Source organism: Phyllostomus discolor, chromosome X, assembly GCF_004126475.2.
Source record: "Phyllostomus discolor isolate MPI-MPIP mPhyDis1 chromosome X, mPhyDis1.pri.v3, whole genome shotgun sequence".
In the NCBI taxonomy this organism is placed as follows: Eukaryota; Metazoa; Chordata; class Mammalia; order Chiroptera; family Phyllostomidae; genus Phyllostomus; species Phyllostomus discolor.
Genome location: NC_050198.1, coordinates 15788764 through 15814303, shown reverse-complemented (window position 1 = coordinate 15814303; position 25540 = coordinate 15788764). Strand labels below are relative to the sequence as shown.

Below are 25540 nucleotides of genomic sequence, written 5' to 3'. Positions count from 1 at the left end.
CTGTTCTGGGCTGTTTTGCCCTTGCAGGTCTCAGAAGACAAAGGCAGCCAGGAGACTTGGATTTCTTACATCCAAGAGCAAAGACTCAGGCTTTGACAAAGCCAAAGGGGGCAGGGGTTGATGTCTGATCACCCCGTTATTTCCACAGCCCCATGAGTCCATTTTCTGCCATTCCTTTGTGAACGCGTCTGTCTTAGCTTCATTCTCTATGCAAGAGAATTGTTACCCCTCATTGACTGCCGTTCAAGCCAGGGAAATAAATTTTGTCTCCTTCAGTGGCTCCTGGTCCAGAGGTCTTTCACTCAGCCTAAGTCAAGGAGGGTTACAGCTTCTTGAGACCAGGCAGGGCAGCTCCCAACAGGTTTAAGTTTTTTGGTGTATGGCATGTTTTGTAAAACTATTTATTGAAAAAACTGTATTTTTTCTATTGGGTTCCTTTTATAATTTTGTCAAAACTAAATAGCCAAACTTGTCTTTTCTGCATTCTGTATTCTGTTTAGTGTTCTATATGTCTACCTCCCTCCCAGTACCATACTTTCTTGATTATTGTAGCTATATAGTAAGCTTTAATATCAATTATAGTGATTCCTCCCATTTTCTTTTTCTTTTTCAAAATTGTTTTAACTGTTATGCTTTATTTTTCCTTCTGTATAAATTTTAGAATCAGTTTGCTTATATTTACAAAACTACTGTTGGAATTTATATTGGTATTATTTTAAAACTATTGAGCAATTTTGGGAGAATATATTAATACATTCTTAATATATTAAGACTATCCCCTTAATATATTAAGTCTTCTAATCCATGAAAACAGTATGTCTTTCCATGGATTTAGGTCTTCTCTGATTTCTTTCCCAGGTTTTTACAATTTTCAACATACAGATTATGTACATGTTTTGTTTGATTTATTTAATAGGTATAGGGTTATTCAGATTATATACTTTATATCAGGTGAGTTTTGGTGGTTTGTGGTTTTCAAGGAACTAGTCTAGTCCATCTCAATTGTTCAATTTATGTGCCTGAAGTTGTTAATAAGATTCTTCTATTATCCTCCTTATGTCTGTGGGGTCTTCAGTGCTAGTCTCTCTTTCATTTCTGATATTTGTAATTTGTGTCTTCTCTTTTATTTCCCCCCAGATATTTAGAATTTCTTGTGCCTTTATTCCTGATGTTCCAGGTTTACTTTGGTATGATTTCCCTTTCAACTAAAGAACTTTCTTTAGCTATTCTTTTAGAGTAGGTCTTTTGGCTGTGAATTATCTTACTTTTCCTACAGCTGAGAATCTCTATCCTTTGCTTTTTAAAAAATCTTTTTAGAAAGATTTTATTTATTTATTTTTAGAGAGAGGGGAAGGGAGGGAGAAAGAGAGGGAGAGGAACATCAATGTGTGGTTGCCTCTTGCACATCCCCTCCTGGGGACCTGGCCCACAACAAAAGCATATATCTTGGCTGGGAATCAAACCAGTGACCCATTGGTTCACCGGTTGATGCTCAATCCACTGAGCCACACAAGCCAGGGCTCTTTCACTTTTATTTTTAATTAAATTTATTGGGTGTCATTGGTTAACACATTATAAAAGTTTCAAGTATACAATGCTATAACACATCACCTGTATATTGCATTGTGTGATCACCACCCAAAGTCTAGTCTCCCTCTGTTCTGAAGGATATCTTCTCTGAATATAGAATTCTGAATTGAAAATTCTTTTCTTCAAGCATTTAAAAAATGTTCTACCCACCTGCCACCATAGTTTCTGATAAGAAATCCAATGTTATTTAAATAAATGCTGTACAATAAATAATGCATCATTTTCTCTGGCTGCTTTAAAAATTTTTGTCTATAGTTTTAAAAAAGATTTTATTTATTCATTTTCTAGAGAGATGGGCAGAGAAGGAGAAAGAGAGGGAGAGAAACATCAATGCATGCTTGCCTCTCATGCCCCGCAAACTGGGAACCTGGCCCACAACCCAGGTATGTGCCCTGACTGGGAATCAAATTGGTGACCCTTTGGTTCATAAGCCCATGCTCAATCCACTGAGCCACACCAGCCAGGGCTGTCTATAGTTTTTAGCAGTTTGATAATAATGACTCTGTTTATTTTTCAATTTATTTTGATTTGTTTTTCATAGTTGATAATTTCTATTGAAATGGCTTTATGCTCACTAACTCTTTCCTTGGTCACCTTGATTCTGCTATTGACAATATCAAGTAAGGTTTTAAAATATCAGTTGTATTTTTCATTCCTAAACTTTTCATTTGGTTCTTCTTTATATATTCTATTTATTTGCAGATACTTCTAATTTTAACTTGCATTTCAGGAGGGTTTGTGATTGCTCTTTCTAGCATTTTATTATAATTGCTTTAAAGTCTGTGTCAGGACATTCCATTACCTGTGTCATCTTGTTGGCACTTGTTGATTGTCTTTTTCCATGTGAGATAAGATTTCTGAGATTCTTCATATGTTGAGTAATTTTGGATTGTTTTTTGGACATTTTGAATATTATATTGTGAGACTGGGTCTTGTTTAAATTATACAAAGGGTGTTGATATTTTTTAGTAGGTACTTGAATAGGTCAGAATATTTTTGTGATAGCATGTGCTTGACCTGATTTGATTCAGGCTGCAAATTTCAACCTACCTTCTGTGGGTTTTGGTACCAATGGCAGTTCAGTTGTTGAAGGCTTTGCTGGTTATTTGGAACTGTCCCTCATGTACACCACCCAGTGGTCAGTTTGGGAACTAGATGAAGGTCTATCATAGCTCATTCTGTAAGGTATCTGGTAACTAAGATCAGATTCATGCATGCACAGGTTGAGGGTAAACCTAAAGGTTTAAAAACAGCTTTATTAGATCTCTTTTTTGTGTGTTTTTGTTTTAGCTTTACTTTCAATTAAAGTTTACATTCAATATTATTTTGTATTAATTCCAGGTGTACAACATGGTGGTGATACAATCATATACTTTACAAAGTGTTCCTCCTGATATTTCCAGTATCCAACTGGTACCATACACAGTTATTACAATATCATTGACTCTATTCCTTATGCTGTACTTTACATCCTCATGACTATTTTGTAACTACTGGTCTGTACTGCTCAATTTCTTCACCTTTTTTACTCAGTCCCCCAAACCCCCATCCCTCTGGCAACCATCAGTCTGTTCTCTGTATCTACAAGCCTGTTTTTGCTGTGTTTGTTTACTTATATTGTTCTTCCACTTCCACATATAAGTGAAGTCATATGTTACTTGTCTTTTTCTGTCTGACTCATTTCACTTAGCATAATACCTTCTAGGTTCACCCATGCTGTCACAAATGGTATTGGATCTGTTTAACAAGCTCCTCTCTCTCTGCTATTGTTCTAGTATTTTCTGGTTCAGTGGAGCTCCAGAAAGAAAGCAGTTTTTTTAAATGATTTATTTTTTATTTTATTTTCCTTTTTTCAAAATATTTTCATTGTTGTTCAAGTACAGTTTTCTGCAAGAAAACAGTTTTAATAATTATGCCAGGAGAACAGGCATAAACTGGGCTATCTCAGCAAACTGAGTCACATAGTTCCTGCACTAATAACAAACAAGGAAATGGAAAGAAGCAAAGCTATTCACTGTATGGCTAACAGGAAGAAGAAAAGACTTCCAAGTATAAACCACCTAAAATTTGTATTGTCTAAATAGTTTGGGATCATGAGTTACAGCTATAATTGAAGAGTAGGGACCAACATGACATTCAGAAAGGGGAGGATACTAAGGGATTAAAAAACCTTATTAAAGCCCGGTACAGAAAATAGCTAGAAAAGGGTACCACAGATAGATCATAGCTACAAAGGTGGTTTTTTCCTGACTCTCTTATAGATTTACCATGAAGATAATGAAATTTCAGTTCTAGTGCCCCACACATCATAAGCCCCTTTCAAGCCCTACTCCAATTTGAGTGCATGTAATTCTGTACTTACTGTCTTAAATAACCCCATCCCTCCCCCACAAAACTTTTTAAAGTTTTAGGTGCTACAAAACCTGAGTTTACCCTGACCTGGTAGCAGTTTCCCTCTGAATAATGCACAGAAAATTCTTCTACCTTCACACTCTTTCTTCCCCTAAGAATGTATCCCATTTTTGGCTCTAAATACAAATTGTACATTTAGAGAAAAAAAGGAAATCTTAGTTGATTGTTGGTTCTTATCCATAGTGAAAAGACCACTATGACAGTCATGAAATTTTGTTCTGAAAGACAGACAAGACAGAAATCACACATCTTTGACAATCTTGCTTCATGTTTTTAGTTTTATATCACTTTGCTGATGACAGCATTTCCACTCATTTATGGGGGATTTTAAACTCTGCTGGGAAAAAGGGAGCAATCCCTACAGTGTTTACAGCAGGAAAATTATGCAATTAGAAGTGTTCTTCAAGATTACTCAAGCAACAGTTAAAGGATGGTTTGGTGGGGGAAAGAGTGTGAAGACAGGGATAAAGTTGATAATGTAGTCTAACTATGTTTACAAGAGACAATGAATGTCCTTGGCAGACAGAATAAATTTCTGGACTTGAATGACATTTATTCTTTGCTGATTTTAAAAATTTACTATTTTCACCCTGGCTGGTGTAGCTCAGTGGATTGAGCATGGGCTGTGAGCCAAAAGGTCACAGGTTCAATTCCCAGTCAGGGCACATGCCTGGGTTGTGGGCCAGGTCCCCAGTAGGGGGTGTGCGAGAGGCAACCACCCATTAATATTTCTCTCCCTCTCTTTCTCCTTCCCTTCTCTCTAAAAATAAATAAATAAAATATTTTTTAAAAATCTTGAAAGAAAGCCTTACTATCGTCTTCCTTTTCATGAAATCTCACTGTTAGAAGACTATAGGGGAGATTAATATGCTTGTTAAACAACATGAATTATCCTTATTAAAAGATTGAAATATCAGTGTACTTTAGAAATTATATGACTTAGATTCTGTTGCTAAGATTGAATTTTATATTTCACTTCTTTGTACAATTAGGAGAAAAATGGCATCTTACTAAATGATTAGTTAGGAAGTAGTTCATCCACTTTTCAACAATTTGACTACTTTGTGGGCCCTCTAAGAGAACAGATAAAGAAACAGATGAGAAATATGGTTCAACTACAATGGGTAAAACCCTAGGGAATTTGGAATCTACCTCCAACCCAAGTCCCTCAATGGCAGAGGTAATGAGCAATTATCAGAGCTACAACCCTATTTCAACTACAGTGATATACTTTTTACCAGTTTTATTTTATTTTTTTGGTTGACTGTTCAGACTTTCTTTTTTAATTTTAATTTTTTAATTTTTAATTCTTATTCAAGTACAGCTGTCTCTATTTTTTCCCCACTACTCCCACCTACCCCAGCCATCCCCACCTCCCACCTTCAATCCTACCCCACTTTGGCTTTGTCCACGGGTCCTTTATACATGTCCCTTGACAACCCTTCCCTACTTTCCCTCATTATCCCCTCCGATCTCCCCTCTGGTTACTGTCAGCTTGTTCTCAATTTCAGTGTCTCTGGTTATATTTTGCTTGCTTGCTTGTTTTGTTGATGAGGTTCCACTTACAAAATTTCATTTGAACAGGGGGTTTAATGGACTAATGAATTGGAAAATCATGGACATAAAAATTTTTTAAGTTACTTCCAACAATTTATAATAGTCAGCCAAAGAGGGGTAGGATAGAGGGTGGGAGGAGGGGATGGGTGGGATTGGGGGAGTGGTGGGAGGAAAATGGAGACAACTATATTTGAATGACAATAAAAAGAAAGAAAAAAGAAATTCTTAACAGATTGTTCATTTGTAATCAAGAGCTCTCTATAATTTTTTATGAATCTAATTTATTTTTGCACAAAAGGAAACAACATACAGTTATTACAATCATTTAGTTTGGATATACTTGCTTTAAACAAAACAAAGAGGAGGATGTGAATATTTTCTAGAACCTTCTTGAGAAAATATACTCTATCTTGCTTTTGGGGGTTATATCTAATACATAAATGAAAATATTTACTGTAGAATTTTTATTAATTTATGTTAAGGTGCCTGCATAATTTGTAAATGCTATTAAGAATTCATTTGAGGCTGGTAACACCCATACAGGATCAATTGTGATTGGGTCATTTACAGCTAATGTGGTGGACTCTGTTACATAAATCTAGTTCTAGAAGGTCCACATGCCACCAAACACTACTATATCACTCTTAGTATTCTGCTAGGAACAGGATTATAGCAACAAGAAGAAAAAGCTCTCTTCATAAGATATTTGCCTCTGTGGCCCTCAGGGAGTTAAAACGTTAGTGCTGACTTAGGTGAGAGTAGCTTCATTCTTTGGTAAGTAGTGAGGTTCTCACTGGTGGGGATGCTGAATTGAGGAAGATGAGTGATGGAAACACCTGCTTCCACCATTCATCTCCTCTAAGCAGAAATACACCTCTTCTCTAAAGTATGAGGTACTGGAGAAGGTAAGAGAAAAATTTTCTGGGGATTTTGGAAGGAGGATGGATGAATACAGAAAGACAGAAGTTAGATTAAAAGGAGTATCTATCAGGCTTCTTCTCAATCAGAGAATGCAAGAATCTACTTCACTCAGGCCAAGGGAACAAATACTAGTAAATTATTACTATTTTTCTCTTGCCTAAGTGCTTCTATAACTCAAAACTTTCCTGCAGTGTGGGGTAGGTAACAACTCCATTTCCAATAATGGGACATTGTGGGACAACCCATCACTGGCATCAGGGTACAAGGCAAAAGATGTTGAGAGACATTTTTCTGAGGCCTGGATGGTGTCAGTCATGAAAGCAGATGTTTACAACACATACCTTGGCTGTGCCAGAAGTACTGAGTGCTGTATCTCTAGTGAAAGATGCATGCATGTATTCTTTAAGTGTGTGTGTGTGTGTGTGTGTGTGTGTATCACACATGGTTGACAGCAAGGATTCCCTGTTGTCTGGGTCTAAGGGCAGTACTGCCCTTACTTGACTCTCAAGTCATCTGGCAAGATGAAGCAATTGACTTATCATGACCAACTAGGTACCATGCTTCTTTATATTTGCTTTCCCTTTATGCCTCACTACCCCTTTCTCTCACTCTTTGTTCTTGAGATTGAATGCCTATAAAGTATTAGCATTAAGCATTTGCCTTATGATTTATTTTCTATGGAACCCAGGCTAAATTAAGCTACTCTTCAAAGATTACTAGAAATAGTTCCATGATTACATTGGTAGGTTTTTTTCAGCTCCCTGGAAAGAATGTATTTGGGCTCAATAACTAGAATGAATAAAAAAGATTTTTATTTATTATTTATTTGTGTATTTATTTATTATTTATTATTATTATTTATTAATTTATAGACAGAGGGGAAGGGAAGGAGAAAGAGAGGGAGAGAAACATCAATGTGTCATTGCCTCTCGCTTGCCCTCTACTGGGGACCTGGCCAGCAACCCAGGCATGTGGCCTGGCTGGTAATCGAACTGGTAGCCTTTTGGCTTGCAGATCAGCACTCAGTCCACTGAGCCACACCAGCCAGGGCTCAATAACTAGAATGAATTTAAATCACTTTTTATTTTTTTGAAAGTCAAGCTAACTCTCATATTGTTGTTGCCCTGTCTTCATGGCCAATGTTTATGTTTTCCAGTTAACAGTTACTGAGGGCTTACTACATGTTAGCCATCATTTGTTAGAGCATTTTACTTGCATTGTCTCATTTAATCAGAATAACAACCTTATGAGATAGATGCTATTTTGTCTGCTTTACAGAAGATGATATTTAGGCTTGGCTAGGTCAAATAACTTGCCCAAGGTCACTTGTTTAGGGTTACACAGCTGATAAACAATAGAAGTATGAATTAAACCACAGGTCTGAATCCAGAGTCTGTACTCTTAAACACTGTGGCACTTTCTCAGACAGAAACTTCTCTCACTTTCTTTAACACTTGGATTGGGGTGATCTTCCCTACCTCTGTTGCCACTCTGTCATCAAATACTTGGTATCATGGATTTTTGCCCTGCCTCATCTCCTCATAGCTTCAGTTGATTCTGGAATAGTCACAAATTGAGACCTACTATCACTCAGTTCTATCCTCACCCAAGACTGGAAACTCTGAATTTCCCCTTCTCACCATAGCCCACTCTCCTACTACCTCTATCCCACCCATCTTCCTATCAAATGTATCTTTTTCTCTGTCACTGGAACTCATCTTATTTAAAAACATTTCTTTTGGTTCTATTTGCTTCATCTTCCACTGGGTCCACCTTGCAAATTACCAGTTACTGGACATACCCACCACTGTATTTCTCTTCCATTGCCACTGAATTTCTGAAAGCTGTTTAGGTCAAAAAGCACAAACGTTTCATTGGTTGTGTCCTGAGGGCTTCTGTATCATTCATTTTCAAAAAAAAATTTTGTTTTTACAATGATAAGGTAGTATATCAGATATTGGAAATTCAGAGATGAAAGAATGAGTTCTACCTTCATTTGGCTCAGAAACAAATCATAAATTATATGTATTTTGTTGTTGCCATAGTCTTCTCTTAACAGCCATGACTTAGTGTAGTTCAAAAAACTTAAGGATTGGAGGCAGTGACTTTGCCATTATACTTGGTTCAAAAAGTGTTTCCACTTATACTAAACTTGAACAAAACACTCCACATCCCTTCACAAATGGTCATGCCAACATCATTCTCTCACCTCTTCCTTAATATTTTGAACCATAACTTCACAATCAAAAGACATAGAGTGCTGAATGGACAAAAAATAAACTGTAACTTTCTATTATGCATGATCCTCCTCCAGTACACTAAGCATGAGGATTCTTCTCATTCACTAGGTGCTACATAACTGTTAACTGTACCATAGCTCAGAATCTAGAGGAATGAAAAGATCTACAGAGCAAGTTGGAAAAGAGAAGTGTGTAAAAGAGAGAGAAAATGTTCAGAGAAGAAGTATATGTATGACACAGGAGAATATTGTAGTCTGGAAGTAAAAAATATTTCCTAAGGAGGGAATTTCAGTTACCTTTTTCAACTAGGAAAACATTAGAGGCAGAGCTGGCTACTCCGGAGGAATCCCAGAGTCAAGAAAATCTCTCCAGGACCTCTCTGTCAACTCCAGAAGTATATAAGATAAACTTTATTTTTCCAAATGGAGACAAGTATGATGGTGACTGTACAAGAACACCTTCTGGAATCTTCGAGAGAAATGGAATAGGTATTCATACAACTCCAAATGGGATTGTCTACACAGGAAGCTGGAAAGATGACAAGATGAATGGTTTTGGAAGACTTGAACATTTTTCAGGAGCAGCATATGAAGGCCACTTTAAGGACAACATGTTTCATGGACTGGGGACTTACACATTCCCAAATGGGGCAAAATACACTGGAAATTTCAATGAAAATAGGGTGGAAGGTGAAGGACAGTACACTGACACCCAAGGGCTGGAGTGGTGCGGCAGCTTCCATTTCACAGCTGCCCCGGGCCTGAAGCTAAAGCTCCACATGTAGATGTTCTGCAAGTTTTAATGTGGTGATTGAAGCTGTTCGTTGTACGGAAAACAGATATGTCATCCGAAATAACTTCACACACCACCTCTCTATTATAATTTTGCCAATAAAGCCGTCATTCACTTAAAAAAAAAAAGAAAAAGAAAACATTAGAGATGTTTTCCTAAGCATGTTCAGTGGAGTGGTAGAGGTAGCAGCCAAGTGACAATGGCTTGGAAAGTAATAGGTTGAATTTGAGATGTCTGTGGTGTATGCGGATAGAGGCTGAAAATACATGTCTAGAATTTAGACAAGGTATTTATGTGGGATGTAAAGACCTTGGAACCAAAGAAAGCAAGAATAAACTCATAGAAAACATGAAGTTTAGAACTGTGTCAAAATTGGGATTGTAGTAAAAATTGTGCTTAAAGCCAGCATGGGGAGAGCTAAGTCTGTAAAGGAGACTGATACAGAGTGGCTAGAGAGGCAAGAGAGTGATGTCACTCCATGTGGTGGGGAAGAGGTTCCAAAGGGAGAGAAAATAAATTGTTAAATGTTGTAAGAAGGCCATCAGACAATTATGGAAACATTTATTTAGTTTTAGCAACCAGAAGGTCATTATGAACCTCTGCAGTAGCAGTTTCAATAAAGAAGAGTTCTCATAAGTCAGATTTTATTGTGTTGAGGAAGTGAATTCACTGTGTGTAGACTACTCTTAATTATTTTTTACAGTGAAGGGAAAGCAAAAGGGCAATATTGCCTTCAGGAAATTTTAGGGCCAAAGAAGAGATTATTGTTTTTTAGTGTTTTGTTTGTTTTTAAGATGGAAGATATAAATAACCTTTTAGAGATTCAAGTAACTGGAGGGAGAAGTGAATGAAGAAAGTATGAAAGTCATAGCATAAGGGCTTGGATTAGATTGGGGAAGGAGAAAAACACTTCATAACCTGAAGCTGCAAGGAAGAAGCAAGTTTGTCACAGATGCAGTAAAGGTGGATACATTTGTTGAAAAGAATAGTAATGGCATTGTGGGAGTCCATATCTTTTGTGTTCATTATCATCTGTGACAGTGAGGGAGCAGGCTAGAATACATGGTCTGCTTTGTCAACTTGCTTCAATCTTGGTAGCAAGTATTCCACACATTTTATTTTCACATTTCCAAAATCTAAATTAGAGCTTCACTCAGCTCTTTCAGAAAAGGGAAGCATAATGGATTCTTATTACATAATAGAAAAATTATATAATAGGAAATAATTAGGAAAAACAAACCATACTTTAGCTGTGAACTTCAGAGGAATCTCAGCTCTGTTAGGCTTAGAGACTTCATTTGGCTAGGGATGGGGCATGGGACTGTGATGAAGACATTCAGATTGGCAGGCTATTGGTATCAGAAACACCAGCCAACAAACTTTTACCCTTAGGACTAAAGTTCAGATATTGATCAAGGCTTGAGAAGCTTGGCAAAAATAGAATAGAGGACATGGGTGCTGGGAATATAAACAAGGGAGCAGAATCTAGTTACCATAGTGGTTGAATAAGAAAGATAATGCTTTCCAGGAAGAAGCAAAAAACCCAGTGACCAGGACAAAACCAGAATTAGAACTGGGCACTTGATGTTGAGTATGAAAGTAGAACTTATTAATATTTTATAGCTATAACTCAATATTTCTTGATCGTGGCTGCACACTGGAATCATCCAGGGAGCTTTGAAAACCACTGAACCCTAGATGTCGCTACGCTGATTTAACTGGCCTCTGGAGAGGCCTGAATATCAGGATTTTAACAAGCCTTCTTAGATAATTCTAATGGATAGCAAAATTCAGAACCATAACTCAAACCAGAATCTGTCCCAGAGGTAGAAACGAAACTGGAGGGAATAGGGAGGTCTGAGTATCCTTATCATATTGAATTGACTGGATAAACACTACCTTCATAATTTCTGTACATCACTTGCTCCCAGTTGCGTATTTTTGGCTAAGAATCTCCAAATGATTTAGGCTCAAAAAGTTGCCCACTTCTTTCTTTTTTAATTTTTTCAGTCACAGTTTACATTCAATATTATTTTGTATCAGTTTCAGGTGTATAGCATAGTGGTCAGACAATCATATACTTTGTGGAGTAGTCCTCTGGTATTTCCAGTATCCAAATGTTACCATACATAGTTATTACAATATTATTGACTAGACTTCCTGTGTTGTACTTTACATCCCCAAGACTAATAGAAAGTTTCTCTAATAGAAAGTTCCCATTAAGATCAGGAACAAGACAAGGATGGCCACATTTACCACTTTATTCTTGTGTTTTATCCTTGAAGCAATTCTATATGCATCTTCCTGGTACACTCATCTACATATTTCTGAATGTCCCAGCTAATTTCAAGAGTTCCATCATCTATTGAAAAATCCTCACTTTGGCATCAAAGGCTGCTGTAGTAGACTCTTTTGATGCCCCTTACCATACTCTAAGCTCTCATGAGTTCACATAAAACTGTAGGTGGAGACAGTTTCCAACCTGTTGCCAAATTTGTATCTTGGGCTCCTGTATTTCTTCTTCTTTATCTGAGGGATTTCCTGAGCAGCCTGAGAGTTTGACTAGCTGCGTGCAGTAGCAACTCAGAAATATGGTGGTGTAGTAACCCTTATTCCTCAACTCTCAACCAATGGGGAATAAGACTTTAAAGATAAATACTCCATCTTTCCCCTCCTTCAGTGGAATAATTCTTCACTGTGTTACATATTGGTTATCAGGGGATTCTCTAAAGGCATTGGGCCCCTGTTGCCCACAGAGGTAACTTGCTCATCAATGAACCCTTTTGGGGGGCTTTTCTCCCTTCACTGTCTCAGCTCCTCATTTACTGTTCATGAGAGTGATTCTTAAAAATGCCACCTGCATGCACCCAAGTTCTTGTTGCAGAATTAACTTTGAAGCGGATCCAAATTAAAATTGTCTTTCACTATATCTGATTCTAACTAACCTTCAACTCACTCCACAACAAACTGGAAAACTTAAAATTTGCAGAGAATTTTCTCGTCCCAATCTACTATTCAACTTGCATCTTCCCCTTCCTTAGAAAATCCTTGCTGCCCATTAAAATCCAGTGTTCTCTAGACAAAAAAAAAAAATCTCTGGATTGTCTGAACTCTCATAGCTTTTTGTATATTTCTCTTTTATGCATATATATATATGCATAAGTCATAAATGGAATTACTACATAAATATGTTGTTCAAACTGTGGTTAAACAAAGCTTTCCCACTCTTTCAGGAAGCAGGCTTGAAGAAAAATTGATTTTCAAAAAATGAAACAAAACAAATACAAACTATTATCTATTGTTCTGTGGAGCAAAGACACGGGCTCTCAAGATAGAAAAATAACAAAGGTTACCATTATTATCAATAGACTTTATTGTGTTCAGGGAAAACTTTGTTTCTAAAATAAACATTAAGTTATAGGTTAATGGTTGATATGTTAACTATAAAGATGAATATCATTATTATAATTCTAAGTTTTGGTAGATACTTCTATATTTAATAAAGTTGAGAAAAATGGGTGAAAAAATAAAACAAGACTAGTCCATGATTTTAAAGTATTCAGTAAAAGATAGGACATTCTTTCACTAAATATATGTGGAAACTCACTTTTCCTTTGGAAAAAAGAGCATGTTTTTGCCCCTTGATATTGATTATCCCTTAGCCTTTGGGAAAGCATTAAAATGACATACACACTTTAAGGTATGGTTAAGATCAACATTTCTCTCTTTCCTATCTTATAAATATACTCAATCTTTTATGTATTGCTTTCAGAGTCCTTTTACAAATAGGATTCAACCCAACAATTATTTACTGAGAGTCATATATAAAAGGTCTGTGTTAAACTATGAGGGAGTACAGATGTGAATAAAACAACATCCTTGCCCCCAAGGAGTTTGTAAATACCTTGGGACAATTTATTTATAACCAAGATTTGCATGAAACTAGTCCTTATTGAAAAATCCATATCATAGCTGCTGGAGGCAAAACTTGATTAACCCTCCTGTTTTATGTCCCTTAAGAGTCAATGATAAAACAATAAAAATTTTCTCTGATCAAAAGAAAGAGTCAATGATCAAGACAGAAAAGCAGATCCTTGAGACTTTTACTTCCTAGTCAATATTTAAAAGATAATTTAAATTTAACCTCCCAAAATAGATATTATTCATGCTTTTATACTAAAGAGTACCTTTAAAGACTTAATATCATTAAAAACAAAAAAAGCTCTTAATTATATATGACACTCAACAGATGGCTAGAGTATATGGACTATAATAGTAAAAATCTGTCTGACACTAAAAAAAAACTTGTCTTGGATTAAAACAGAAGAAAAGCAGTTCTGTTGCTAATTATGCAGGGAGAACAGATACAAATAATAGTAGTTGCAAAATTAACAGGAAACACCGGTTCACTCAAGGCTATGTACCACTCTTCCCCCATTCCCTGCCCCAATTTGAATGTTTGTTGCTTCCTTACCAATGATGCTCCCATGTATATTCTGTTATTCTTTTCTGTTATTGGGGATATTCAGCTGCCAAACTGCCATTAAGTCAAAACATCACCCAATTCTTAGTTAATGCCTGCTTTCCATGATCAGACCTCAGAGACGCTAATCAATTCATAGCTGTCCTCACTTCACTGAGATGCTCTATTGAATCCTGTAACAGAAACCAAACCTTACAAAAGATGCCTCCATCCTTCCTTTTGTTGAGAGCATCAATCCAAAGTCCCCCTAGGGTACACCCCTCTAATTTTATTAAGGCAATAAATATGATTCTGTCAGACTATAGGCTTGTCTCTTGTAATCTTTGGGTCATTGGGCTTTAACAGTATACATGTACATACAGAATAACAAATATTTAAGTAATAACACCAACAACATATCTCAGCATACTTTTCATAGTTGACCTGGGAGGTAAAACACTTATTTAAATTATTCAAAAATTTTGTGTGATTTATCTCTTAGAACTGAACTCAAGGATGAGGGATTTCTCATTTTTTTCCTTCCTTGTTATTTTTCTTCCTTCCTTCTTTCCTTCCTCCCTTCCTTCCTTGCTTCCTTTCTTCCCTCTTTCCTTCCATCTTTTCCTCCTTCTCTCCCTCCCTCTCTCCCTTCCTTTAAGTAATCTTTGATAGTAAATACATTAATATGAACCTGAATTTTGGAAATAACCAAATATTATTTGAAAACACACTTGATGTGCACATCCTTCCATCACTGTAGATATTTATTTAAAGCTCATTCTGAACTTCTGTTAGAAAACAAACTACTGATGTGCATTTTAAAAGATAATGGTTCCCCTGGCTGGCGTAGCTCAGTGGATGGAGCATGGGCTGGGAACCAAAGTGTCCCAGGTTCGATTCCCAGCCAGGGTACATGCCTGGGTTGCAGGCCATAACCCCCAGCAACCGCACATTGATGTTTCTCTCTCTCTCTCTCTCTCTCTCTCTCTCTCTCTCCCCCCTTCCCTCTCTAAAAATAAACAAAATCTTTAAAAAAAAAGATAATGGTTCCATCAGCCCTTCAAATGTAATGGTTACCACCATTTTTTTTTGCATAAGCAAAAAAAAAAGTGCAGAATTTCTCTTATGGTAAAATGTGATCATGTATCTTTGAGCACAGATAATGTACCACTGCCCATTAATTTTCCTATCTATAAACATTTTCTCATTGACATTCCAAAAGAGAAAATTCTAACCATTAAATATTTAATTACTTGTATTTTATATATCATCTTTTCTCAAAAATAAATTGCATTGGTTTGAATTAGTTTAAACCATTTGAATTGTCCAGTCGCCCTGATGAGTAAGAATAAAGGTGCATTGAAAGGATTATACACCATACCCAGTGAGTCTTATCCCAGGAATGAAAGGGTGATTTAACATATGAAAATCAATTAATATAATATATCATATAAATAGAATGAAGGGAAAAAGATACCTGATCACCTTAACTGATGCAGAAACAGCACTTGGTAAAACCTAGTAGCCTTTCATGATAAAAACACTCAACAGAGGTGAGGCAAGATGGCAGAGGAGTGAATGGAAGCCACAGTAACCTTCTCCCAGGATCAATCTGGAATTACAAGTAAACTGTGGAGAAATCACCAAGAACAAACAACTGAAAAATTGCAAGAGAGAAGCCTTATAACCTCAGACAGATAGAAGGATCAGCTTCAGCACAACCTGTTGGTAAGGAGTGTGGTGGAGACTCGGAGGCCTGGCTGGGTGCCCAAAGGTGGCAGTGCCGCAGGGATAATTAAGCAGTGGGTTAGATCCCCCTGAGAAGAACGGGGTCTAAACCCTAAGCTGGGATCCCCAGCCTAGAACACCAGAGCCCAAACAGTACACATAACAACCAGCAGTGAGAAACAGTAGCGTTGCTCTCCACCAGAGATGGATGGTTGGAGATGCAAAGAGCCATTTAAAGGGCCAGCACAGAAATTTTCATTTGTAGCCATTTACTTGTGACTCTGGCAAAGGTGGGGGCAGAGTGGGCTAGAGATACCTGAGGAGAGACTGCAGATGGAAGCTTAGGGGAGAGAACTGAGAGAGTAGTTGCTGGGATCCTAGTGCTGAGTCATTTCCCAGACAGCAGCAGCCACCTTGTTCAGGCAAACAGACCACACCCTTCCAAGCAGCAGCAGCCTGAGGGGAAACAACAGCCTCAGATCCAGGGGGTATTCTGCCCTACCCTATGGGGATTAAGCCTGACTGATGAGTGCAGAGGGACTAGATTAACAATGGGAGGAAGCAGCCATAGAAGGTAGATCCCTGGCAGTCTTGGAGCAGGCTGCCTAAGGTCAGACTGGGCCAACATCTGAAATCACCAGAGCTGGATCCAGAAAGAAAAACACACTGGTAAATACTAGAGGCTACCTAGACTAAATCCACTGTGGTCTTCTGCTTGATTAGTGATATTTTCTATCCTGCATAGCTTTCTAACATTCATTTCTTGTCCAGCAAGTTTGTGCATATTAAATCACTAGAATTTATACTACAGTTTATTTCTCTCATTTCTTATAATAATCTTAATCTCTCTACACCCTTATATTAACATTGGTTCATTTGCTGTTGATAGTGGCATTGTGTGGGGGTGGGAAGATATGTTTTTGTGGATATGGGTTTGTTCCCTGGGCTTTCTGGTTTTGTTCTGGCAGCATCTGCACAACAGGATATAAGATGTGGTGGACAGAGTGACCCTCAGTCAACCAGCTGGAGGGAAGGTCTCGCTAAAGAATGACTCAACCACAGTCAAAACCCAATTATAGCCAGAGAGCCAATATAAACAGTATAAAGGGTATCCCAAGAGCATCAAGTTCAGGAGATCAAGGAGACTGCACCACTGAATCTCACAAGTCTCCTACCATAAAAGTCCACACCACAAACTCAGGGAGTCAAAACAGATCAATTTAAGAAGCAGAGGCTAACAAGAAGAGTCTCACAAACAATGGGAAGACAAAGAAACAAATCTCAAATGAAAAGAAAGGAAGAATCCTCAGAAAGAATGCTAAATGAAATAGGGACAAGTCAACTATCAGATATTGAGTTCAAAGCAATGGTTATAAGAAAGCTCAATGAGCTCACTGAGAATTACCAAATCTATAGAGAAACTATGATGAATGTACTGCAATCTATATCAACATGAAAAGGGAAATAGAAACTATCAACAAGAGCCAAGAGGAAATGAAGAACACAATTTCTGAACTGAAGAACACAGCAGAAGGAATAAAAAGCAGGGTCGATGAAGCAGAGGTTCGGATCAGTAAGCTTGAGGACAAGGTAGAAAAAAAACCAAAACTCCCAGAAAGAGCAAGGAAAGGAAAGGAGCCTCAGAAAGAATGAAGAGGGGTTAAGGTAACTGCAGGATAACAAGAAACATAATAATACCTGTATAATAGGGATATCAGAAGGAGGAGAAGAAGAGCAAGGGACAGAAAACCTGTTTGAAAAAGTAATAATGGAAAACTTCCCTAATTTGATGAGAGAAAAAATCACACAAACCCAGGAAGCAATCAATCAACAGGAACCCAAAGAGGCCCACTCCAAGACATATCATAATTAAAATGGCAAAATTCTAAGACAGAGAGAATCTTAAAGGCAGCAAGGGAGAAACAGGATGTAACAAACAAGGGAGCCCCAATAAGGCTAGCAGTTGATTTCTCAATGGAAATGCTCCAAGCCAGAACAGAATGTCAAGAAATATTCCAAGTAATGAAAAGCAAAGGCCTGCAACCAAGGCTACTGTCCCCGGCAAGGTTCTCAATTAAAATGGAAGGCAAATAAGGAATTTCAAAACAAAAGAAAGCTGAAAGAATACACCTCCACCAAACCAGCATTGCAAGACATGCTAAAGGGACTGCTTTAAGAAAAGGAAGAAAAAGAGTGAGGAACACAGGTAGAAAGGGAGTGAAATGGCAATGAATAAGTACCTATCTATAATAACCTTAAATGTAAATGGATTAAATGTTCCAATCAAAAGACATAGAGTAGCTGAATGGATAAGAAAACATGACCCACACATATGCTGCCTAGAAGAGACTCACCTCAAAACAAAAGACCTACACAGACTGAAAGGGAATGGGATGGGAAAAAATATTCCAAGAAAATAAACAGGAGGAAAAAAGCCAGGGTAGCAATACTTGTATCTGACAAAATAGACTCCAAAACAAACGCCATAAAAAGAGACCCAGAAGGACATTTCATAATACTCAAGGAAAGAATCCATCAAGAAGACATAAACATTGTAAACATATATGCACCCAACACAGGAGCACCCCAATATATAAGGAAAATCCTTGAGGACTTCAGGAAAGATATAGACAGCAACACACTCACACTAGGGGATTTTAAAACCTCACTGTCAAAAATGGATAGATCTTCCAAACAAAATATTAGCAAGGGCATTGTGGCATTGAACAATGCCCTTGATCAAATGGACTTGACTGATATATATAGAACCTTTCATCACAAAGAAACAAAATGCACATTCTTTTGAAATTCACATGGAACATTTTCAAAGATAGACCACATAATAGAACACATAACACGCCTCAACAAATTTAAGAAAATTCAAATCATATCAAGCATCTTCTCAGATCACAAGGACCTGAAACTAGAAACTAACCTCAAGGAAAAAAAACTCAAAACATTCAAATTCATGGAGATTGAATAGCATGCTATTATTAAATAATGAATGGGTTAAGAATGAGATCAAGGAAGAAATCAAAAAGTTTCTGGAAACAAATGAAAATGAACTCACAATAGTCCACAACTTATGGGACACAGCAAAGGCAGTCCTGGGAGAGAAACTCATAGCAATACAGGCCTACCTAAAAAAGATAGAAACACTTCAAATAAACAACAACAAAGAAAGCCCAGAGCAAGTAGAAGGAAGGAGATAACCAAGATCAGAGCACAATGAAATGACATAGAGACTAAAGGAACAATTCTAAAAATCAAAAAATCCAGGATCTGGTTCTTTGAAATGATAAACAAAATTGACAAGCCTTTAAGCAAATTCATCAAGAAAAAAGAGAGAGGACCCAAATAAACACAATCAGAAATGAAAGAGAACAGATTACAACTGATACCACAGAAATGCAAAGGATTGTAAGAAATTACTATGAACAACTATATGCCAAGAAACTTGAAAGCCTAGGTGAAAAGGACACATTTTTAGAAAAATATAATCTTCTAAAACTGAATGAAGAAGAAGCAGAAAGCCTGAACAGACCAATAACACTTGATGAAATTGAAACAGTAATAAAAAACTCCCAGCACACAAAAGCTCTGGACCATACGGTTTCACAGGAGAATTTTACAAAACATTTAAGGAAGACTTAACCCCTACCCTTCACAGACTATTCCAAAAAATCCAAGAAGGTGGAAGACCCCAAACTCGTTTTATGAAGCCAGCATCATATTAATCCCAAAACCAAATAGAGACACAACAAAGAAAGAAAACTACAGGCCAATATTTGTGATGAACATAGATGCTAAAATCCTCAACAAAATATTGGCAAACCGCATCCAGCAATACATTAAAAAGATCATACACCATGATCAAGTGGGATTCATCCCAGGGATGCAAGGATGGTACAATATTCACAAATCAGTAACATCATACATAAAGTCAAAAATCACATGATCATATTAATAGATGTGGAAAAAGCATTTGATAAGGTACAGCACCGATTTCTGATAAAAACACTCAGCAAAGTGGGAATAGAGGGAGCATTCCTCCCCATAATAAAGGCCATATACGAGAGACCTACAGCCAACATCATACTCAATGGGCAAAAACAAAAGCTTTCCCACTAAGATCAGGAACAAGACAAGGGTGTCTGCTTTCACGACTTCTTTTCAACATAATATTGGAAGTCCTAGCCACAGCAATCAGACAAGAAAGGGAAATAAAGGCATCCAAATTGGAAAGGAAGAACTAAAACTGTCATTGTTTGCAGATGACTTAATAGTGAACTTAGAAAACCATACAGACTCGACCAAAAAACTACTCGACCTAATAAGTGATTTGACAAAAAAGAGAGATACAAAGCCAATATTCAGTAATCAGAGGCACTTTTGTACACCAACAATGAAATATCAGAAACAGAAATCAGAAAAAAAACATTGGAAATAGCAACAAGAAAAATAAAGTACCTAGGAATAAGCATAACCAAGGAGGTAAAAGACCTGTACTCAGAAAGCTACACAACACTGAAGAAAGAAATTAAGGAAGACACAAATAAATGGAAGCATATACCATGCTCATGGATTGGAAGAATTAACATGATCAAAAGGACCATACTACCCAAAGCAATTTATAGATTCAACACAATCCTTATTAAAATACCAATGACATATTGCACAGATACAGAACAAACACTTCAAAATTTATATGGAACTATGAATGACCCCGAATAACTGCAGCAATTTTGAGAAAGAACAACAAAGTAGGAGGGATCACAGTACCTGATATCAAAGTATATTACAAGGCCATGGTCATCAAAACAGTCTGGTACTGATATAAGAACAGACACATAGACCAATGGAAGAGAATAGAGGGCCTAGAGATAAACCCAAGTCTCTATGGTCAATTAATATTCGACAAAGGGGGCAGAAGCATAAATGCAGTAAAAAAGCCTCTTAAACAAATGGTGTTGGGAGATCTGGACAGCCACATGCAAAAATATGAAACTGGAGAACCAACATGTACCATACACAAAAATAAATTCAAGATGGATAAAAGACTTAAATATAACTGATAATGCCATAAAAGTCTTAGATGAGAAAGTAGGGATGAAAATCTCAGACATTCCATGCAGCAATATTTTCACCAATATGTCCCCTAGAGCAAGGGACATAAAGGAATGAATAAATAAATAGACTATCAAAATAAAAAGCTTCTGCAAATCTAAAGAAAACATCAGCAAAATGAAACAAGAACCGACTATATGTGAAAATATATTTGCAAATGATACCTCAGGCAAGGATTTGATCTCCAAAATATAGAAAGAATTCACATGACTCCACTCCAGGAAGACAAACAACCCAATTAAAAAATGGGCAAAGGACCAGAATGGACACTTCTCCAAAGAGGACATATGTAGGGCCTAGAGACACATGAAAGGATGCTCAGCATCACTAGCCATCACAGAGATGCAAATAAAAACTACAATCAGAAACCACTTCACACCAGTCATAATGGCCATTATAACCAAATCAACAAACAAATGCTGGTGAAGTTATGGAGAAAACAGAACCCTGGTACACTGTTGGTAGGAATGCAAACTGTTGGGAATGCAGTCTGGTGCAGCCACTGTGGAAAAGAGTATGGAATTTCCTCAGAAAACTAAACATGGAACTGCCTTTTGACCCAGCAATTCCACTGCTAGGATTATACCCTAAGAATTCTAAAGCACCAATTCAAAAGAACCTATGAACCCCAATGTTCATAGTAGCACAATTTATAATATCCAAGTGCTGGAAGCAACCTAGGTGCCCATCAGTGAATGAGTGGATCAAAAAACTGTGGTACATTTACATGATGGAATATTATGCAGCAGAAAGAAAGGAGCTCTTACCCTATGTGACAGCCTGGATGGATCTGGAGAACACTATGCTGAGTGAAACAAGCCAGGCAATGAAAGTCATATACCATATGATCTCACCTATAAGCGGAACCTAGTCAACAACACAAACAAGCAAAATATAACCAGAGACATTGAAATAAAGAACAAACTGATAGCCACCAGAGGGGAGCTAGGAGGGGATAATGGTGGGAAAAGGGGGGAGGGTTGTCAAGGAACATGTATAAAGGACCCATGGACAAAGCCAAAGGGGGGTAGGGTCGAGGGTGGGAGGTGGGGATGGCTTGTGTGGGTGGGGATGGTGGTAGGGAAATGGAGACAACTGTACTTGAACAATAAAAAATAATAAAATAAAATAAATGAAAGAACACGAAAAAACACTCAACAAAATAGGAGTAAAGGGGGAACTGCCTCAATCAGATAAAGAACACCTATGAAAAACCCACAGCTAACATATATAACAATGAAAGACTGACTTTACTGCGAGATCAGGAACAAGCCAAAAATGTCTGTTCTGACCATTTTCTTTCAATAGTGTACTGGATTTCTACCCAGGAAAGTTAGGCAAGAAAAAAATAATGAAAGTTGTCAATATTCAAAAGGAAAGATAAAATTATCTCTATTTGCAATAATATGATTTTACATACAGAAAACCCTAAAGAATCATAAAAAAGCTATTTGTGCTAATAAACAAGTTCAGCAAAGTTGCACAATTCAAGATCAACATACAATAATTGATTATATTTCTATAAACCAGCAAAAAAACAATCTGAATGTGAATTAATTTTTATAAAGTATCATTAATCTCTTTTATGTGTTAAAGACAAGAAACATCTTAACATAAAATTATGAAAACAGTTCCACTTAAAGTAGTATAAAAATCAAATGCCTAGGTATAAATTTGACCAAAGAGGTGGGAGACTTGTATACTGAAAACTATAAAGCATTGTTGAAAGAAATTAAAGATGACCTAAATAAATGGAAAGACATCCTGTGTTTATGGATTGGAAGATTTAATATCAGTAGGATGGCAATTCTCTTTGAATTCTTCTAAAGATTCAGGGAAAACCCTGTCAAAATTCCAGCACCTTTTTTTGTCAGAAATGAATAAACTAATTCTAAAATTCATATGGAATTACACAAACAGCCAAAACAATCTGGAGAAGAAAGCAAAAGGTTAGATGACTTCACATTTCTTGATTTCAAAACTTTACTTCAAAGCCATTGTAACAAAAACAATGCAGTACCAACATAGGAATAGATATATACATAAATGGAATAAAATTATGATTCCAGGAATCCCTTACATCTATGGACAATTGATTTTTGGCAAGGGTGCTAAGACTATTCAATGGGAAAAAGAACAGTCTTTTCAACAAATGATGTTGGGTTAGCTGTATACCGACATGCAAAAAGTTGAATCTGTACTTCTATTTCATACCATATACAAAAATCAATTCAGATTGGATCAAGTATATAACAGCTAAAACCATAAAAAATTCTTAGAAGGCATACGTGTAAATCTCTGTGACTATGAATCAGGCAGTGGTCTCATAAATATGACCACAAAGGCAAAAGAAACAAAAAGAGAAGAAAGATAAATTTGATTCCTTCAAAATTAAAAACTTTCATGCATCAAACAGCTTATCAAAAAAGTGAAAAGGCAACAGAATCAGAGAAAACATTCACGAATTACATATCTGATAAAGGATTAATATCCAAACTATACAAAAAATTTGCTGCCCAGCCACAAAAATACAAACAACCCAATTAAAAAATGGGCAGACTCAAATAGACATTTTGCCACAGAAAATATACAAATGGTCAACAAACACATGAAAAGGTGCTCAACATCATTAACCATTAGAAAAATGTAAATTAAAATCACAGTGAGATACTACTTCATGCCCACTGGGATGCTGTAATTAAAAAAACAGACAAACACCCTGATGGGTATGGCTCATCAGTTGGGCAAGGTCCAACAAAGCAAAAGGTTGCCAGTTCAATTCCTGGTCAGGGCACATGCCTGGGTTTCGGGTTCAGTCCCCAGTCAGGGTGTATACAAGAAGCAACCAATTGATGTTTCTCTTCCTCTCTTTCTCCCACCTTTTCTCTCTCTCTAAAAATAAATAAATAAAATCTTTTAGAAAAACAGACAACCTAGTCAACAAAACAAACAAGCAATAAAAAATATAATGAGACATTGAAATAAAGAACAAACTGACAGTAACCAGAGGGGTGAGGGGAGAGGGATAATGGGGGAAAATAGGGGAGGGGTTGTCAAGGAACACATATAAAAGACACATGGACAAAGCCAAAGGGGGTAGGATTGAGGGTGGGAGGCAGGGGTGGATGAGGTGGGGTGAGAGTGGTGGGGGAAAATTCGAGACAACTGTACTTGAACAACAATAAAAAAACAGGCAAACAAACAGAAAGTAACTGTTGCTGAGAATGTGTATAAGTTGTAAACCTTATATCGTTGGTGAGAATGTAAAATAGTTTAGGCACTTTGGAAAACAGATTGGCTGTTCATCAAAAAGTTAAATATAGAATTACCATATTACCCAGCATTTCCACTTCTAGATATTTATACTCAAGATAAGTGAAAATGTAGGTCCAAACAAAAATTTGCATGTGAATGTTTATAGCAGCATTAGTAATAATAGCCCCAAAGCTGAAAAAAAAACAAGTGTCCAGTAATTGATGAATGGATAGACAAGATGTAGAATAGTCACATAATGGGATAAATTTGGCCATAAAAAGTAATGAAGTGCTGATACACTCTACAACATGGAGGAGTTTTGAAAACACTATGTAAATTAAAATAAGTGAAACACAAAGGGCTACATATTGCATAGTTCCATTTATTAGAAATATGCAGAATAAAGTAAATCCATAGAGACAGAAAGCAAATTAATGCTTGCTAGAGTTTGGTGGAAGGGAGGAATGTGGAGTAATTGCTTGATGGGTTCAGGGTTTCTCTTTGAGATGATGAAAATGCTCTGAAATTAGTGGTGATGGGTGCACAGTGCTGTAAATATACTAAAAGCCATTGTCCATAAAATGGTTAAAATGGTAAATTTTGTGTTATATGAACTTTGCATCAATAAAATGAACCTTTTGAGTAACATTTTTGTTAGATGGTGACTTGTTAGACCCCGGTGGGAACCTCTCATATTTTGGTGCTCAGAATGAGAACTCTAGGTAAAAAGCAGTTATTTCAAAATACAGTAAATACAATTTTCTGGATGAGCCACATATTACAAAATCATTAGAGGAGCTTGAACATTTGTGGTAAGGCCTACAGGCTGGGTGGCTAGGGCAGGGGAAAGAGAATGGCTAAGGCAGAAAATGCATATATTATTTTACAAGTCAGATAGAATAGCATATTTATTTTATATTTTGAAGCATTCTATACTAGAGATGAATGCATACTCCAAAATCCATTTTCTGCTTCTTATCTTGTAAAAGAACCCCTGAGTTTTTACCAGGGTATATGGCTATGTAAAGATTACTTTCCCCACTCTTCCTTTCAACCACGTGTGGCTTTGTGACTAAGCTCTGTTCATGATATGTAAATTGTAGCATGTTAGCTTCTTTGTAAACATGGTCAAAGAGATTACCAATCATTCCTTGTCTCTTCCATCTTTCTGATGGCTGGCATGGGGATTTAATGGCTGGAGGCATAGCAGTCATCTTGACCATAAGCAGTAAGCTAACAATTGTAGAGAAAAAGGAAGATAGAAGGATGTCCATGAGGGATCCTTGATGGACATGGAGATATCTTAACAGCCATGAAGTTTCTGTCCCCAGATCAATTATGAATGAGATAGAATGAACTTCTATATTGTTTAAGGTACTATTATTTTGGATTGAATGATTGTCAAAATAAACCTTTATATTTTTATTAAATTTATTGGGGTGACCTTGATTAATAA

General features: G+C 36.8%; 1 protein-coding gene across 1 annotated transcript; it reads left to right on the top strand.

Annotated features, from left to right (window-relative positions):
• Positions 1-9042: 9042 nt before the first annotated feature.
• LOC114505073 (MORN repeat-containing protein 2) lies at positions 9043-9640 on the top strand. Its single transcript, XM_028522952.2, has one exon. It carries the CDS (start codon positions 9265-9267, stop codon positions 9502-9504), a length of 240 nt encoding a protein of 79 aa, XP_028378753.1. The 5' UTR covers positions 9043-9264; the 3' UTR covers positions 9505-9640.
• Positions 9641-25540: the final 15900 nt, after the last annotated feature.

What these genes read in the sequence shown, in the direction of transcription:
- LOC114505073 (XM_028522952.2), top strand. Translation starts at nt 9,265, where the DNA reads ATGAATGGTTTTGGAAGACTTGAACATTTTTCAGGAGCAGCATATGAA.